The following is a 19063-nucleotide window of genomic DNA, read 5'->3' as shown; positions in this document are numbered from 1 at the left end:
CTGCTCATTGCAGGGGGGTTGGACTAGATGACCTTTAAAAGTCCCTTCCAACACAAATATTCTATGATTCTATAATCTGAGACCACATTCTAACAACCAACTCTGGTAGCAGATGCATGGTTACATCATGAAGATCACCATCTCCATATCTAGAACTTTATAGACTCCTTGTTGGGATCCTCACTTGTCTCCAGCCCGCAAAAAAGCAGTGAGCTCTAGAAGCAGCTTTTCAGGTTAGGAATGTGAAAGCAGTATGTGAAATGCCTGCTTGCATATGCTTATCCTACAGCTAAAGAGGAACTTCTCCCTTTAGAACTGTCTTTCTGGCAGTTGTCACCAAACACTGAATTCACACACAAAATATTTATAAAATTTATCTGCAATCCACACGATGCTTACATTGCAGAACATCCCACTACATAAATCTGTACAAATAATGAAGACATTCTGGGATGAACATCTGAAGAAGCTGCTAGAGAAAAATCTCTGTGTGTCCATGCAGTGTCTGATCCCACCTACTTTGCAAGGCGTTTTTCACAGGCATCACTCTTGTTGCCCTTTGACACAGGCAATTATCTGCTCCCAATCCAGGCTGACCTCACATTCCTTACCCACCTGCAACTCCCATGTAAAGATAACAGGAGTTTTCATTCACATTAGCTTAGCCTCTTTGTTCTGGACAAGGAAACTATATTCATAATGCCCAAACTGATTTCATTCCAATAGAGGATTAGCTTCAATCTCTGTTGCTGTAGAACGAAAAGGCGAGCAAGAAATTAGCGTCAAATAATTACAATGCTTTTCGCTTTACAAAGGATACCCAGAGGTTTGCAAAAAACAACCCTTTTGCTGGACTGAATCTGCAATAAATTTCTGAGCATGCCTCAGACACACTTAGAAAGCCTACCAAGTCCTGCAGATAAGGCCCAGGACTGAGGGTCTGAAGATGTAAGCTCTGTTGCCCGCTCTTTGCATACTTGGGCTAGTCAACATCCAAACCATAAAAAAGGGGAATAATGCTACTTCTCAGGCTTATAAATATGCTATGAGGCCAAACTCATTAGCGTTTACAAAGCACTCCTAGACTCCTTGTCTGGAAGGAGTTATACAACCATGAAGTATTATTCATGCTGTTCTAAGGCAGAAAAGTACGTATTACTGCAAATCCAGCAGTAGCTTTTCATGCACCATTAAGGTTTACTACACTGTCTTAATCTAATCATAAGCACTTCAGAACCCAGATCTGTCATTCGAAACATACAGATCAGACTTCATCATTGAATAACCAGCTGGGTCAACAATACGCAGCACAGGACACACATGCACTTGCTTTCTTCATTTATCCCACACATCTACAGCTGAACCACTTGTATTTTCAAAACTCCATCATTACTGGCTTTCCTGCCACCTTGCATTATGTCTATTCAGGATTTCAACAGCCTCAAAACTCAAATACTAGACCCGTTTGCACATTTTTGAAAAGCTGAGATGGAAAGAGTACAAAGTTCAGGTCTGTACCTCCTCCAGCATTTATCAAGGGAACTGGCTCCTTTGGGCAACTTTTTCTGCCCGTTATTATTCTGGGATCTCCTTTGCTTGCAATTCTGAAAATGTATTCATAACTAGTGGTAGACTTGCTTTTGACTTGCTGATCAAAATGCAATCTTTATAGCCCTAGGCACCATCATCAATGCTGTGCTGGAGGGAGTTCAATGAAATCAGCTGTTAAACGTAACATCTAACTCCCAAACCACATCTTTGGACTCATTTACTCCATCTCCTCCTTCAGGCTGCTGCCGCACCCCTTTGCAGTGGTCTCCAACTCCATCTCAAGCTAGGCAAGTAACTCTTGCTGCCCACTCCTAACGCACCATGAGGGCATCTTCCCCCGCCAGCTCAGCACAAAGGCTGTATGAGAGCTTCATCTGGGCTTGGCAGAAGTTCTCCCCGCAACTCCCCTCTTGCTTTCTACCCTCCTGCAGCAGGTCCAGGACGCTGGCACCTCCATGGCCCCCCATACCAGGCATGCACTCCATGCTGCCCAGCCCTTCCCTCCAGCTTTACAGACATTTTTAACAGAACAACCCTATCCCTTTGTGTTTAATATGGTTTTGGTTTAAATCCAGGTATGAAATCTCTGATTTAAAAAGAAAAGGTCAAATTCAAATATTGCCATACTTAAACATAACACAGTCAGGGAGTTTTACCCTTTAGATAACATGCCTTTTACAGGGCCAGTTCCAAGCCTTTCCCAAAAATATTGCATTTCTTCACTTTGAACTGCCAAAATAAAATAAAAAAATTAAAAAGACAGCCCTCTACTTTTTATCCAAATAAGGCAGAATGAAAGGACAGGACAGGAGATTTTCTGTCGGAAACCTTCCCTGTCCAAACTGGCCAAGAGGCTGTAACAGGCTGAAAGGAAAAACAGAGGCCTCTCCAACAAGCTGCTGTTTACGTGATCCATTCCTCATCTTGCAGGACTCCAAGGAAACTTGTCTCACAGCTGTGAGATCAGACAGCTTGTTGGACCTATGCTGTTATGGATGGAGGGGATCTACAGCTCTACAGCAACGCCTTCTCAAGTACACAGCCCCACGGCCAAGAAAATCAGCTAGTCACCTCAGACAATTCCAACAGCAAAGTCTGAGGCACATTCAGAACACTTAATATTCTGAGAATGTTGAGCACCTGTCCTTTGAACCGAAGATGCCTTTCAGGTATCCTAGGTGGATCCCCCAAAATGGGCATGCTCTGGATCACTTGCCATTGTGCAAACTCTTGACCTGCTGCTGCGGGGCCAAAGCAGGACCATGACCTGCACGTGGCACCTCTATGTGCACACCCACCCTTGGCTCTCACCCATGAGGCAGCAGATGCTATTGCATTACAAAATGCTCCTTTTACTTACAGAAAGAAAAAAAAAGAAAAAAGAAAAAAACCCACAACAAAACACACAGAAATGGATGAATACATAGCTTTGCATTTGAGCATGGATTAAACAACATTGCTGTTTAGAGGAATGTGTTTTTAAAGAACAAATTTCCAGAGGAATTTAATTATGCTCCTAGGGTTAACAAAAGGATTTGCATGATCAAATTTCTCTTCCTTACTACGCTGTGATGGATGTGACTGAATACAACAATCCACATAACCCCACAAGATCTACACCCATCATTTCAAACAATTAAATAGCATTCATTTGGGGTGATCCTTACGTACAGAAAACATTTAGTATATAAAGGCAAACAACAAACAGGAATATAATTAGTCCTTTTGAACTGAGATGCTGTTTAACTTAACTAATTGAAAAGAGAGAAGGCAAAAGCTCACACTGCTTGGCTAGCGGCGAAGTCATAAAATGTCACTTTTCTGAGACTCGTACTCCAGTAATTATCTTTTATACAAAGAACAGTGACTCATAAATCTTCTTTTTCATAAAAATCCTGCACAAAAAAAGTCTGCAATAAGAGACACACACACACCCATTTTCCTTGGTCAACTTGAGGCTGAAACAAGGTCTTTATGAGCTGTGGGAGTGGAAAGTCATTAGGGCTTCAATTCTAAATGAAAATTAAGGCTTTTAACTTCCCATACTATTCATACTGACAACCTTTCATACATAATTGCCTAGGAAGAGTTACTACGGTCTTGTCACCCTCCTAACGATTCAGTAATACACTGACAAATAGATCCTCCCTACAAATTCCAATACGCAAATGGGAATAAAAGCCCAAGGTGGTTAAGAAGCATTGGGTTCACACCCAAGAGTGACCTCAATGACTTTTCAGTCAGGGCTTGTTAGGAGTTACCAAATTGTCAGCGTCAGAAATAGAGCAATCAAGGTATCAGGTAAGAATTTAATTGGAAAGAAGAAAGGTGTCTTCAGAAATTACAGCAAAGACACCACTGCTTTGCAGTGACATGAGGAGCAATGTGACAACAAGGACCCATCCGCTTCACAGTTTTGATTCTTCACCTCAGCCGAAATTGCACTAGGCTGCCAGATAAACAGCATCTTAAATACACGTGTACATAATATGATTCTCAACTGGGCAATGCAGATGGGATGAGCTGAAATAACAAATGCTGTCCCTGCCCTCTGAAAAATATCATGGTAACCTGTTGCTGTGACAGCAGCGGCATCTTTCTGCACTTGGGGAGAGGCAAACACTGCTATTTATCTTATTTTCCTCCTTGTCTTCTCATTTGGGAGATGAAATACTATTTGACAAGTTTCTATTTTTGACAGTCAGCTGGAGACTGTCCACACTTCATCTTCCTGCAGTCCCAAGAAGTATATGCAATACAGAAAGAAGCACCCCAACACGTAAAGTGCTTTTATCGCAGTAAAGCTGAAACACGATTTGAAGCAACTCCAACTCTTAGAAGGAGAAATGTCTGGAGTTACTATAAAGGCTGGTCCTTCCTTGCTAGCTCATTATAACTCAAAACCTGTGTTGTTTGTTATCACTGGTATCATAGCAATGGCTGGAGGCCCCACTTGAAGTAAGGGTCAAATTCTGTTGAGCACTGTATGAGCACGTTATATATATGACCCAATAAGCCACAAGAAACATGGAGAAGACAAAGGAAATGTATTATCCTGGCTGTATTAAAGATGACCCCCAGATCACATAATCGAGTAAGACTACACCAGAAAACCATATTACAATGAGAAAGTGCACCAAATGTGAGTCCCAATTCCATGCTGCAAAGTCTCAAAACCATCTATCCTTTTGCTATTTTAAAGCTTACACCTAAAACAATACAGTCTTAACTGACCTCCTAAAAAGACGACTGCATTTTGTTACAAGAGGCCAGGAGACAAGCGTGGGAGATTTTCAAATAAACTGCTCAGAATCCAGAAAGCAAACAGCTACACCAAAACCTCAAAAACAACAACTTTCAGAAGACAGTTAAGTACTGTCACACACATGCAGCTACATCCACATGACCTAGAGGACTGACAGCTGCAGAAATCATTACTCTTCCTGAGGTGGAACCTGCAGCCACTCCAGGACAGAAGATCTCCACAAACAAGGCATATATTATTTTGTTTCAGGACATCAAAGAGGAATAAACATGCAGGCTTTAAAAAACGGTCCTCGTCTTTTAAGAGCTGTAACAAGCAGCTAAGAGGATGGAAAGAGAAAACACCACAAATGTTATCAGAATTGGAAGACAGAACGGCCGCTGTGCTGGCTGCAATACTCCACTGGTCTGTAACTTCAAAAATAAACATCACAAAGAAATGAATGAATAATTTAAATAAAGCAGGCTAGTACATAGGTATACATAACAGCAGAGGACAGGTGTATCAGCAGTCTGACCCACAGCAAAATGATTCACTCCCATGCTGGGTTTGAGTTGCAATCAGGAAAACGAACAAGGGGACACTTTATCAGAGTTTTTCACAATATGCCATCTTTCCGCAATGCATGAGCCGCTGGTGAAGATCATATAACCTATAACTACGTATCACATTCAACAGCAAACAAGATTTTGACTCAGTGGAAAGGGATTAAAAGCTCCACAGATCCAAAGCATAGATCAAAGTTATATTCAGCTGCTGGGAAATAAATAAATATGAGACTGCAAACCCCAGTAAGTGAGATAAGAAAAGGAAACTAGGAAGACAAAAGAATACTGTGCATCACAAAAGTCCTTTAAGATTGTACATAAAAATAAGATTTTTCTTAACACCTTTGTTAGGAGCTGAAAAAGATTCAGCATCAACTGAAATGAGTTATTTTTTATAACTGATGCTCTGCTAGCATCTGATGATGTTACTCCAGCATAAAAGAGTGGACTTTCATGTTGGTTGTCCTGCAGCCATTTCTAGTAGATCCTACTAAAAGCAAAAATGGGGGGCAAAACGGTGAAAACATCAACATGACAACAGTAAATACCTGCACATATATAACCAGCGTAATCCTCTGGCTACACAAAAATCAAGCAGACTATTAGCTAAATAGGCCAGATTATGTCCATCAAATTAATAGATTAAAAAACATTATGGATCTCCTTTGAATAAAAGACTAAATAAAGCAAGTGTAAAGAGCCAAGTCTTCGCTCCATTCAAGTCAAACAGTGTCCCCTGCCATAATGTCACTGGGCACTGAGATGTACCACACCGACTAAATGGTCCACAGTCCCGATGATACAAAGTCACAGACATCCTTCAAAGAGCACGGTGTCACAGGAATGGCATTTATAAGACAAGGCATTATCAATAAGTGTCATTGAGTGAATGAAATGTACCTTAGCAAGTAAAAAACTGCACATGAAAGGTGATGCCAACCCTCTAGAGACTGCTTAGTACTTAATGAGAGTTGGAAACCTGGAATGCAGGTTTTAATCTTGCATTTGTGATACACAGCAACCTGTCTTCACATGATCCAGGATGGAAGATGTGGGGAAGGACAAACATTTTTGAAATCTAGTCAACCCCACTAGATCAGAGACTGACAGCAAGCCTCCTGCTGCATTGGTTTCCATAGAAATATTAAGCTTTGGGGACTGGAAATGCTGTAAGGCTTACTTTTTCTTCTTCTCTGAAATAATGGTTTGGTTTTACTGTCCTTCTTCCTGCTCCCTTCCTCTCTGTAGGTCTTCTGCAGCGAGAGAACAGAGCAACCCCTGCTCCACAGCTCTCCCCGCTGCACGAAGCATGGCGCTCAGCACCGCGTGGCCTTGTTTCATTGTCCCAGGAAGGCAGGGGCGACGTCAGACATGGCTGCCAAACCTCCAGGCATAGGCAGCCCAGGAGCATCCTACTGCCCTGGAGGTGGTTTGAAACAGCAGCGAAGTATCTCCTCTTGCTTCCCAGCCTGAGCCCCGCTCCATCCATTTGCTCCACACACTTCTTCCTCCATCTCCCACATTCAAATGCCACCGACGACCTGCACGTGAATGAAACCCCAGCAGCAGAGGAGACTGAGTATGAAATGGGGAGAAAGGCAGCAGCACAGTCCTGAGTGTCACTGCACAGAGCTGGGGGGCAGGGGGAAGTCTGAAGGGCTTTTCAGAGCGCTCCAGCTTTGATTGAACTAATTCTGCCAGCAAGCCGGGGTTGACACAACCTCACAAGACAGCTAGTACATCACCCCTGTGACTGCAGTTTGCAGCTGGCCAAAGCCCCAGTGCCATAAGCCCAGCACTCATCACCACTGCCCCCTCTGCTATAGACAGCACAGCCACCCCAGGCAAACAGAAGACATCCCGTCCTATGAGCCTATAAGAGAAGCCCATGCAGACAACAAGCTAATTCACATCAGATTTAGGACCACTTCAATCCCTGAAATCTCAAATCCAATCAATGCCCACTTCACAAGGACTGTCTTTCAAAAAGGCCCTTCACAGGAGAGTCTCTGAGCAAGGTGAATGCTCAGCACCACCATTGCTTGGAGATGTAAGAAGTCGGTATAAGCCATGAGCTTCCTGAGAGGGGCAAATAGCAAAGCGAGAAGCAGTTTAAGGGAAGAAAGAGTGATATACACACCTGTTTTCACGGGGGACCAAAGTAAACTGGCATAAATGGTCTTGGCCCAGATATGAGTCACTAGAAAAGCGTTCAAAATAACCTGTACAGCAGCCTTCAATTGCCATGGTGATAAATGTTTCCTAATGCCTAAGAGCAGCAGAGTCCTGACTCCACACACCTCATTCACTAACAAAAGGGCTCATTATATTGGGAAAAAAAAATCACAAATGAATTGTGGGCCATTTTAAGCCCTCCTTAGATCAAGGGCCGATTTACACACTCTCCTTTCAATGGGGAGCACTGTGCTCACATCGCTGTTAATTCAGAAGATGGAGCTGGCTCGCTTTTTGCTTCACAATTCAGTAGGCAAAGGCAAGATAGATTCTCTGAGACAGTGTTACTTTTTTCTGCCAGGAGTTATCTATTTGCAGAAGTGGGTCAACTTTCTCTTGGTGGACATGTTAGTGTGCGAGTGCCTAGCAGCGCTGCCTGCGAATTTCTGCCCGCTCCGCGTGCGGAGGAACCTCTGCACATAACTATTTATGGCAGCCAAGTGTTTCATGAATTGCAGCAAGTTAACCACAAGGGGATGATGACATTTGGCGACAGGGCAGGACAAATTCTGGCTGGCAGACAAAAAGTCAGGTTAAAAATACAGAATGCAGAAGCAAACCCGGCCAGTCGCTGCTAATTTGCAGGAAAACTGGATGTGCAGCCCCTAGACCTTCCCTGCTCCAGGCAAGCAACGCCGTGTTTTTGCAGTGGAATGCACTAAGGCCTGAGTGTGAGAGCGGAAAGAACTTCAGCCTTCCTGGGGTCAAGTGTTTTAAGTGCATTGTAAATGGGCTCACAATTTCATTCAGTTGCTTCACGCCACACCTGATGTATACCAGACATTTTTGACAGTTGAGGCACCTCACCTCCACCTCACTTACCAGTGAAAGCAGTCCATCCTTCTGCTCCCAGAGCATCTCCAAAGAGCAGCCCCAGTACAGAAGGATGCTGCAGGGGCAACCTGAGGGGACAATATCACCAGACCCTGCCATGGCTATGTCCGTGTGAGATGCAAGCAAAGCCACAGCCATGCTGGGGCAGATAAAAAGCCCAATGCCTCCCAGAGCAGGCCTCCAGTATCTCCCCAGTTGCATAGATGTAGCGAGCCCTGTCCCTATAAAAGCATTAACTTTCGAGCTTTCAAATGCAACACTTCTGTTAGTGTTCATGCCCCTCATCTCTGCACACACACCACTGAGTGTAACACCTGCCAAGTCTGCATTTTGGGTTCCCATGCCTGCCACTTAATTAGATCACCATTTCGAGCCTCAGCTTTATTTGATGAAATGCCTCCAGAGGACCAAATCATTTACATGTAACCAACACAGTTTATTCCCCTTATTTTCATTGCTTTTGACAAGTCTAAGTGGATAATTCCATCAAAGGCCCATAGAAAATTGCCTTTTAATCAATACAAGTTTTTTTCCTTCAACAGGACAGCTGAGAACAAGATATCTCTATAGAAAACTGAAAGAGGAAAACAAAATTTGAACACACTACTATGGAGAATATATTTCCAGATATGGCCCAATTTTAGTACCTAGTTTAAGCATCCTGAGCCTTATTTTCAGGGACACACGCCACCCTGAAGTTTGGGAGCCTAGCAGGCTAGCACACTGGCAGTGCCCCAGCAAGAAGGCAGGAGCAGGCAACGACAAAGATGCATCAAGTGGAGTACTCCACTGAAGCCCCTTGAACGAGTGGCCAGTGACTAATGGTTAGAAGAAATTCAAGCCGTACTCTTTACTGTCTGAGACCTCAGCGCTGATAATCCTATTAGCAGAACTCACTGAACTTTCAGCAGAGATGGAAACAGGTGTTTCTACAGAGGTCTTGCATCTACTGTACCAGCCCAGGGCAGGTTTCCTGGCTCAATCACAAAGAAGCTGGACACAGTAGCCTACAGCACCAAAAATACCAACAGGTTAAACATGGCAGTATCACAAAAAAGAAAAAAAAGCTATGTTCAGAGGACAAAAAGTGCTCTTGATACAAGAAAGATATTAATTGGTCAAGTAGCTGAAATTCTGCTTAAGCATGGCAGGAGCCACTGAGTTCTGAGAGGTCTCCATCGCAGAGAAGAGGACTTTCTCTGACCTAGGCTGCTGTGCCCATGCAGTGTAGGGACTGCAAAGGGGTGACCCCTGACTGCTAGTGAGAAAGGCGGTTTCCTCCACTTTACCTGAGCTAGCACAGCTGCACTGAAGGATGGACAATGGTCACCACAACACCTGGAACAGGACTGAGCTCACCGGACTTTAGATGTTTGCATATGAGCTAGTTGACCAGGCTTCCTTCCCATCAGCGTAGAGAAAGAGCATGAGTAGTATACAACTCTTCTCCCTCTAAAGAGACATAGTTGACATAAATCATGACACCAAAGTGCCTTTCTGCACGTGGCTGATAAAGGAAGCCCAAAGGGACACAGATGTTAAAGTCTATATTGGAGATATCTCAAATTAAATGGGATGAACCTCACCCTTTGCTTCTGCCCCTGCATCTTCTCATCTCAAAAGCCTCATTAATACATCATGGTAAATAATACATATATTGATTATAAATACACTAATAAAAACAAAGGACTTTGGCCTAAGGGGTGTGAAGAAGAGGAAAAATAAGTACAGGGTAGCTGCATGTCCGATCAATACCAACCCACAGGGAACAGCCATTTCTCTTTGCCACCATTTTAACTGCAATATATCGTACCCTCTAGGTAAATATGTGGACATTTACAAGTGGGAATCAATAGAACTAGAGATCTTCCCACCCCCTCACCCAGAGAGACCATTCTTCTTTCGTTGGAGCAGACAGCAGCAAGACGCCATAGATTAATGTCTCTGCTACTACAGGCTATCTGCCATTAAGTGTTGATGTTTTTAATAATTAAACAAGAAAAAAACCAAAACACCCACACCAAAAAACTGTTCACATTGATAAAGAAAAGCATCAACATTTTACCCAACTGGACTAAAATCAGAGACACTGACAACCACCCAGTCCGTTTTGGCAACCCAGAGCAAACAGCTTCAGTGGAAGGTGAAGGACAAGGAGAAGTTCTAAGGACAACGTGCCATTGATGTGGGGTAGGGCTGGAAATTAAAGCCTGAAAACTTTGTCTGTATGCACAGGATTTTGTCCCAGGCACATCACCAGCCAGTGAGTCTGTAGGCCTCCAGGCTTGCAGATGGATAAACAGTTATCCCAGTAAGATCTAGATAAGGCTAAAACCAGTGGAAGCCCTTGCCCTGGCCTCAGGAAGCTTCAAGTCACTCCTCCCAATATTCCCACGTACTTCACAGTCCAGGGACATATCCTATGGTACCTGAAGGCTTTTTTCTTCCCTCAGGTCATGTTAATATCACTCAATGTGGCTGTTGTCGCCTCCACCCTGAAACTTTGTTCTGGCAGGAACCAGGCAGCAGCAACGGCCATTGCTCCAAAGGGGCTGCCTGAAGCTGGACAGGCAGAGAGACTACATATGCTCAGAGGCTCCAGCCGTGCATACATATGAAAGCCAAAGCACCCATAAGCACAACACAGCAACTGTGCCTCGACTTCTGCCTCTATCTGTGGGTAGATTTGTGGGAACTACGGCATATCGCTCAACACAGATGCAACTGGCTAGTTCCCATCACATAGCTTGGAGGTGCCCCTGTCCTGCAGCCCAGGTCCCAGCTCACGCACAGATAATGGACACACCACTCGCCTTCAGACCAAGCAGATTTCTTATTGGCTCTCAGGAGAATATTCAGAGCTGTTTAAGATTACACGTGTCATCTAATATTAGCCGTTTTCACATTATCAGTTATGCTTACTACCTTATCTTCCATGAGTAAATAATTATCGGCTTACAAAAAACCAGTTTATAAAAGTAAATAGACTTCAGAAAAGTGAAGGGAAGGTGGATCGCAGGTTGGGTTGGGTTTGTTTTCTAAACTCATACCGTTTATACTGAATTCATGCTTACAAAACTGGAGTTCAATACCTCACATCAGGGTGGGTCACTGGGGCCAGTAAATCAAGCCCTGGTTTACCAACCCACTTCCAAAGGACTGCTGATGAGAAAATTAAAATAATACACCTTTGCTCACTAAGTTTCTATTAAAAAGCTACTTTCTTAGGAGCATTTAACAGCTGCCATACTCGTGGCTGCTTTAGAAAAGCACTAAACAAGTGAAAGAGTCCTGCTCAATACCTAGAAAAGCAAAGCATCATACAGAGCCCAACAGGGTACCACTAGTAGGGGCAGCACATTTCAGGTATTTCCAGCTTCTCCATATGCAGAAGCACTCTAGCAAGCAGCTCACCATGCCTTGCCCCCAACCAGCTGTCCAAGGCTCCTGCTATGTCTTTACTACAGGTGCTAAATTCTGCCCTCCACCCCCTTCACTGTCCATTAAGAAAGCATACAAGGGCTGTTCACTGTGGTATTAGCTGAGCTGGTCAGGCAGCCTCTGCTTGATCCACCGGTTAGTTATCCAGGGCTTTAAAGACATGAGACAACAGTCTGCAACCTAAAAATAAAAGGCCACACTTTGTTCTCTTTCACTCTTCTGTTTCATCCCTAGAGGGGGAAAAAAAGTGAATAAAAGGCTGAGATCCAGGCTGCATGACAGCACCCGAAGACATGGAAGGATGCTCGCTGCCGGGCTGCTCCCCAACAGCTCCAGCAACCACCCGACTCACCGGGGTAGTTTTCGACGTTCACCTGCCCTGCTCCTCCACACTGCCACAGGCTTAACAGAATCGCCTCTTGGTCCCAGGCAAGCCCCCCCTCGCAGACTTCTTGCTGTCAGTCAAAAAAGGGGCCTGATAAGCTTTACATTTGCATATGTATTGAGAGGCACTTCCAAAGGCACAGTCGGGGAAATGGCCTTGCTGAATACCGATGCTATCTGAGAATGACAACTATTCAAGTCATTTTACAGTTTCACTACCTAAGTAGAGAGATCAGGCTTGTTTTCATCTTTACAAGGATTATTAGCTTTAAAAGTGCTGATCATATCTGTCCCACACTCTGAAATGAAGCCACAGGCTCACAGCAAACAGCTAGCTTCAGTGCTTCCCACTGAGACCACCTTCCACAGGCACCCCAAAACCAGAAGTCACTACAACCTAAGGTCACGTCTGAAACGCTTGAGCCCACATTCCTCCTTTCCATGCAGCAGCATGAGAAAGGGCGCAGAGGTCTGCACAGAAACATGTATGCTCTACCACCCCTCCCTGCACTTACCCTACACAGGGTAGGTAGGACAAGAGACTCAGGTCTTGGTCCCCTCCGAATGATGCTGCTGGGCACAGTCCTGCACAAAGTGTTTGAGGATGGCAATGAGGACCAAGCTCTGCAAGCAGACACTTTCCTCTTCGTGCAGACAGGGATAACTTGAACCCCAGCTGAAGCATCCCACGGTGCCTCACACCGGGTTTAAAGGACAGCTCGGAGGCCACAGTGGTGTCCCATAAGCACAAAAGCCCTGGAATTAATCTGTTAACCAAGCAGCTTTGTCCTAGTCAGCTGTCAATACCTAAAAAGGATGAGGTCTAAGGTTCACAAACCAAAACTGCGAAGCCTTTCTGTCCCAAAACAGTAACAGCATATCTGCCATGTGCTCTGTGCAGAGCAATGCTTTATGAAAATAAAGTCACATCAGGAGCAGAAGCTATCTGCAAATTTACAAACCAGATACTTCTGATTTACATAGTGCTGGAAGATAGAGGTTAAAAACAACTCCACCAAACATTTAAAGATGCTTGCTGTACCCGGCACCATCCAGGGACTGGATCACCCTTGAAACCAGCAATCCCTGAGGACTGGGTGAGGTGGCCAGGTCATCTCCACCTGTGAGGGGAGATGCACAGCTGCAGCAAATTCATGGATGAACACCTGAGAACTGGGTTGATCACTGCTGCACTCCCTCAGATCTCTTGGGGCATAAGGACTTGCTGTAAATCAACAACAAAAGGACCAGCACTCCCCTGTCCTACCAGGATCGCCAAAAGCTCTGGGAGCTGAAGGCACAGTTACCTGGTAAACACATCCACTGCTGACACCAGTCAGAACCAATCTCTGGGGCTCCAGCCCCATCTCTGTGCTTACAGGAGTGGAAAGGGTACCCCAACCAGAAAAAGAGTCCTCTCTGGTTGGAAAAGAGGATTAAGAACATTAAGACGAGTCTTATATACAACAATTAACTAGATCGGTGCCTGGTTTCATTCCTATTTAACTCTCCTGGCCAAACTACTCCTTCTAGAATTCAAGTTATTTGGTCTTGGTGGTTTCAAAAGAGGAAAAAATCTCCATTTTAAAGACATTCCAATACCATTATTTTAATGCCTGATCACTATTAGACAACAGGAGAAACTGCTTAAATACGAACTGTCAGCCGAGGCTTGGCACAATTTCACAGTGGAGCTTATTTCTAACTTTAATGACTAGGCTGAACAAAATTTTAAGTACTGCATCCCTTCGAGAGCAATCTCTTCTCTACAAATAAACCTCCTGTTTCTGAAACAGAGCAGAGGAATGGGTTGGGGGGGGGGGGGGGGGGGGGGGGAGCCGAGTTGCACCTCTCCAAGGCTGCTGAGCATTCTGGAGCCAGCCTGCCCTGAGAGCCCATGGAGCGAACAGGTGATGCTCTGTGGGGCAGACCTCCACTTTCATCAGATGCTTCCGAAATCTCATCTAGGCTCTTTATCAATCTTATCAAACTAGCAAACAAACAAGGCAAACGTAAACCAAAATATTTAAAGGTGGAGAGAGAGAGAGGAGGAAGAGATGGGAAAATCAGTGTTTATTTAACCCTGAACACTCGGGCTGTTATTTGTCAAAAAAAAAAAAACCAAAACCAAAACAAACAAAACCCCCCAACCCTCCAGATGTGAAAGGCTCCAGCCCTCAGCCCCAGCCATCGGTAACAGTCAAGGAGCAGCCCCCCCCGCCCGCCCCTCCCCGGCCCCCGGGGCTGCTCTACCCAAGAGGTCCCCAAGGATGGGCAGGGGTGGGGATGGCCAGGGCCCCCCTCCCCGGCACCCTTCGCCCCGGGGGCCCGGCCCTGCCCGGGGGGGTGGCAGAGGCTCACCGTTGAGGCCGTTGGGGATGCTCCGGTGGTGAAGGGGCGCGGACAGGTCATCCATGGATCGCCGCATGGCCCCGGCCTTGCTGTCGCCGGCCTTGTGGTGGTGGAGGTGGTGGTGATGGTGGTCGGGGCTGCCCGCGCTGCCCGTGCTGGAGGTGCTGCTGCCGTCCCCCACGTCCCTGGTGGCCGAGCCGCCGTTGAGGTTGGTCAGGCTGGCCTGGCTGTCGATGGAGCTCCGCGAGCCGGCCCCGCTCCGCTCCTCGTCCAGCATGAGCACCATCTCCTTCAGCTCCACGTTCTCCCGCAGGAGGGTCTCCTGCCTCGCCTCCAGGTCCTTCAGCTTCTGCTGGTACATGCCCACCTCCTTCCACATCACGCTGGCCGTGTGCCTCCCGAAGCGCTGCCATTCCCTCGACAGCTTCTTGCCTTTCTGCCGGTCGTCGTCCAGGAAGCAGCAGAGCTCCCTCAGCTCCTGGTTGTCGTCCTGCAACTTCTGGTTCACCTCCTTCAGCCCCCGGATCTCGTGCAGGTGGAGCTGCAGCCGCCGGTTCACGTCCTTCATCAAGTTGCCGTGTTCCACCATTAAGTTCATCTTTTCATTCTCCACTTTCCTCAGTCTTTTCACCAGCTCTTCCTTGCTCCACCTCAGCATCTCCTCTTCCGAAATTTTGCTCAGGTCTTCTTTAGACCCCTCCAGGGAATTTTTGGCCATCATCTGTGCCTAGGCAGCGTTTGCTCTCACACGGTAACGAATGGTTCGGGTTATTCGGATTATTTTGTTCGCCTGATTTCCTGGGACTAAAATTCACTGCAGCATCTCGGGGAAGAAATATTATAGTTCTCCGCAGAGCGCTGGACAAGGAAGAAGAGCAACGCCGGACTGGAAGCTCTGCTCCCCCGCAGACCCCATAATAATAGTTAAAAAAAAAAAAAAAAAGACCGAAACAAAACAAAAAACCAAGCACCAAACAGGGGGGTAGGGGGGAATAAAAGAGCCCCCCCAAGGGGGCTGGGGGCGGCAGGGAGCGGGGAGCCAAGCGCTGCCCCCTCCAAGCGAAGCCTCCGCAGGGGATCGGCCAACTTACCCCGGGCAAAACAACTACGCGGCGGCTGCCCCCCCGCCCCGTTCCCGGGCGCTCCGTCCACTTGTCCGCCCGCCCGCCCGCCCGCCCGCCGCTCCCCGCCGCTCCCCGCCGCGGGAGACCGGGCGCCGCGCACCCGCCGCCGCAGCCGCTGCCCCGCTCCGCCGCAGCTCGCCCGCAGCCCCCCGGCGACGTGGGGCCGAGCCCGGCGCGGCGGCGGCCGATGCCGGTGCGGCGCTGCCGAGGAGCGGTGGGGGAGCCGGCGCCTTCCCGGAATGGCTCGGCTCTCCGGAGGGGGAGAGAGAGAGGGCGGGCGGGAGGAGGCGGGCGGCAGCGCCGGGGCCGGTCCCACCTCCTGCCGGGCAGGGAGGCGCGGCCCTGCCCCAGCCGAGCCGAGCGGCGGCGAAGCAGAGCCGGCTGCTGGCGGCGGAGGGCAGGGGCGCCGAGCGCCGCCCTCCCCGCCGCCCCGTTGGCTGCCGGGCTGGGCGCTGGCTGAGCCCCGGTGCGCCGCGCCCCGCCGCCGGCTCGTGTTACCGGAGCCGCGGCCGCCGCAGCCAATGCGGGGCCGCCTGGCGCCTTCAAACAGCAGGTACAAAGGGACGGGGCCGCTCCCTCCGCCCGCCCTGCCCTGCCTGCCGCAGCCGGGGCCGCTTCCCCGGGGCTGCCCCCCCCCCCCCCCCCCTTCTCGCCTTTTATTTTTTGTTTGTTTTTTCTTTTTTAAAATAAAAAGCTACCGGAGGGAGCAGCAGCCCGGGGAAGGGCGGGGCTGGGCAGGCAGGAAAACGCGCCCGCGGGCGGCCCGGGGAAGCGGCGCCGGAGCGGCCCCGGCCCCGCTCTGGCCTGGTGCGGGGAGAGACCGGAGCCGCGGGCGGCCCGGGCCGGGAGCGGAGCGGGCTTTCCCGAGGGGCCTCCGCTGCCGCCCGCCGCGGGCTTTGTTACCGGAGCCCAGCCCCGCTCCGCCCGGCCCGGCCCGGCTGCCCCCCTCCCCGCGGGGCCGCCGCCTTTGTCCCCGGGTCCCTCCCGCCTGCGCCAGAGCCCGCAGGCTGCGGGAGCCGGCTGCAGTATCCCTGCTGCCCCTCTGTTCCTGGGGCCGGCATGTTGCTCCAGACCTCAGAGGTGTGAGGGAAACTGCCCTGGAGATGCAGATACCGCTTATTGCTCGGTAAAATCTGCCCAGGTCCTGGTGGTCCTTGCTGTCAGGAGCTGGCATGCCAGCATCACTTCTGTGCACGTCAGGCAGAACCCGGTAAAGGGTACCGAAAGTTCATAAAGTGGATTTCCTAAGCAACGTGTAGGCAGATGTCCTGTATTCTTGCATCATAACCCCTGAGGTTTAGCCTAACACACTTTCCCTTGGGTTATGCTATTTCTTTGTAGGATGCTTTTGGCCTGTATCACATTGTAAAAGTGAAAGATGCACCAGATCCAGCAGTGCTGCCAGCTATCTCCCAAATTAGTATCCTTTAAAAGGCTTAGGGAATCACCAGCTTTACATTCCTGAGAAACCTCGGTAAATGATTTGACTCCAGGGTTAACCCAGTGCAGCCTCAGGTTTCTGACCACGCTGAAAAGCTGGGCCTGACAACCTCTAGCTATAAAGAAGCATCAAATCTGATGCCAGAGCGTGGGGTGAGGAGCAGATGGCCTGTGCATAGAGGGAACATCAAAATGGAGAGGGATGGAGGACTGCAACTTCTGCCTTTTGGTGTTATCTTCCTAAGTCTCGGTCAGTAAAGCTGCAGCTTCTTGGGTGTTTTTCTGCACGAGTCTGTGCTCCTGGGTTTCCGAGCTCAGATATACCCCTGGCAAACTAAGACAACTGCCTGTTCCCAGCTGAAGCAGAACAGGAGGACTTCCCTGCTACTAAGGGAGTTCAACCCCTCTATGGGTGCTGTCAGACCTGCTCTTCTCCCAAAGTAGCTTTCATCCCTTTGGTATCACAAGGGCAAGAAGAGCTTAGGGCAGCGCAAGGACACTAGTTGACTTCACATGGGATTTGCAGGTGATGGAATCCTGGTAACACGCCGCACAGACACAAAGGTTTAAAGGCAGCAATCCTCCCCTAGCACACAGCCGCACCAGGGTGGTTTCTTAGAGGGAATTACGTTGTACGAGCCAGTGGTGAGGCCCGTTTTCCCCCTTCAGGGGGGATCACTCCATGCAGGTAAAGCAGGGGCCAGCCAGGACCAGCTGCACTCTGACCCGGATGCCCACCTTGGTGGCAGCTCTCTGGAAGGTGCAGTCCTACTGTGGCCAGTCAGTCCCTCCTGAGGCTGCCACCTCAGCAGCAGAGTCAGCCCTGGGGACATGCAAACCAGCAGGTGTCTGTGCTGAGAGGTCACTGCTCCTGGGGTCTAGGACTCCTCTGACAGGTCCCAGACAGGCCACAGCCAGCGTGGTGTGTGATCAGGCTGTACCTCATCTCCAGCTTCTCACCACCCTGAGCCAGGCCACCAGGAGGTAGCACCCTCTGTAATGGGGTGTGCTGCCACTGCTCATGGCTGCATCGTGTCTTGAAGGCACCCAGGCATTTTCTGAGCCAAGCCTTTTATTTACAAGGCTTTAATCACATCCTTCCCCACAGGAAGCGGAAAGAGCTTCTCCCAGATCCTCCCAAGCACTGATGTGACTAGCAGATCCCTGGCCAGTGGCTGGGGGAAGGAGGAGCAGAGCAGGGGGACCCTGCAGAGCAATTGCTCATCACTGGCCAAAGTCAACAGGGGAGGAGAAGCCTCCAGCAGCTGCACTGCAGACACAGGTGCAGCTACGCTGTGGCACTGCCCAGCCTGGGCAGTGTATTGCTGAGCCTGCCTGATGTTTGCTTCATCTTTTTCCTAAGGAAAGCTCTTTTTTCTAGGTGAAATTTTTCAAAGTTTGAGCTTTATTGATGTTTCTGCAGACACTGAGCCCAGCAGACAGGGGGGCTCCTCAGAGGAAGTGAAGAGATATTAATATCCACAGAGGAAGTCTCTGTGATGATTAAGACTTGCTTTCAGTACGTGGTTGGTATGTCTGTGCTTTCAGAAATGTCAGTGGTACAGATCCACCCTGCCGCCACCACAAGGGTTTTGCCGTGACCAGGTGGCGGTTGAGGCGTGGTGACCTGCTGTGCTGGGCATCTGGAGGCCTCTGTGCTCTGGAGGCAGCATTGACACTGCAGGGTGTCCAGATGGCATCTGGTCCTGACAAGTACCCAGTGATAGACTCCCCCATTAGCAACAAAGAGAGCGGGATGGGGTCGGTGGGTTTGAGTGAGTGAGACCTGAATTGAGTGGACACCATGCGTTGTCGCATGTTCTGCTCCCTTATCTTCCTTCAAGGCAGACCTTGCATTGCAGTAGAGGAAAAGCCCTTCATCTCGGAAA

The 19063-nt window shown here is 48.5% G+C and overlaps 1 protein-coding gene across 2 annotated transcripts in view; it reads right to left on the bottom strand.

Annotated features, from left to right (window-relative positions):
- CCDC85C (coiled-coil domain containing 85C) overlaps positions 1-15535 on the bottom strand; it is a 115788-nt gene extending 100253 nt beyond the window's left edge. The window contains exon 1 of one of the 2 annotated variants that reach the window (XM_055716827.1): positions 14620-15535. In XM_055716827.1, coding sequence (XP_055572802.1) covers positions 14620-15331 — 712 coding nt within the window. In that variant the 5' untranslated portion in view covers positions 15332-15535. The remainder of the gene's footprint in view (positions 1-14619) is intronic. The other variant, XM_055716826.1, reaches the window with a different exon arrangement.
- Between the last annotated feature and the right edge of the window lie 3528 nt (positions 15536-19063).

The sequence above is a fragment of the Falco cherrug genome, chromosome 7 (assembly GCF_023634085.1).
Source record: "Falco cherrug isolate bFalChe1 chromosome 7, bFalChe1.pri, whole genome shotgun sequence".
NCBI classification, from domain to species: domain Eukaryota; kingdom Metazoa; phylum Chordata; class Aves; order Falconiformes; family Falconidae; genus Falco; species Falco cherrug.
The sequence above is the reverse complement of the archived record's forward strand: the minus strand, read 5'-3'. Positions and strand labels throughout refer to the sequence as shown.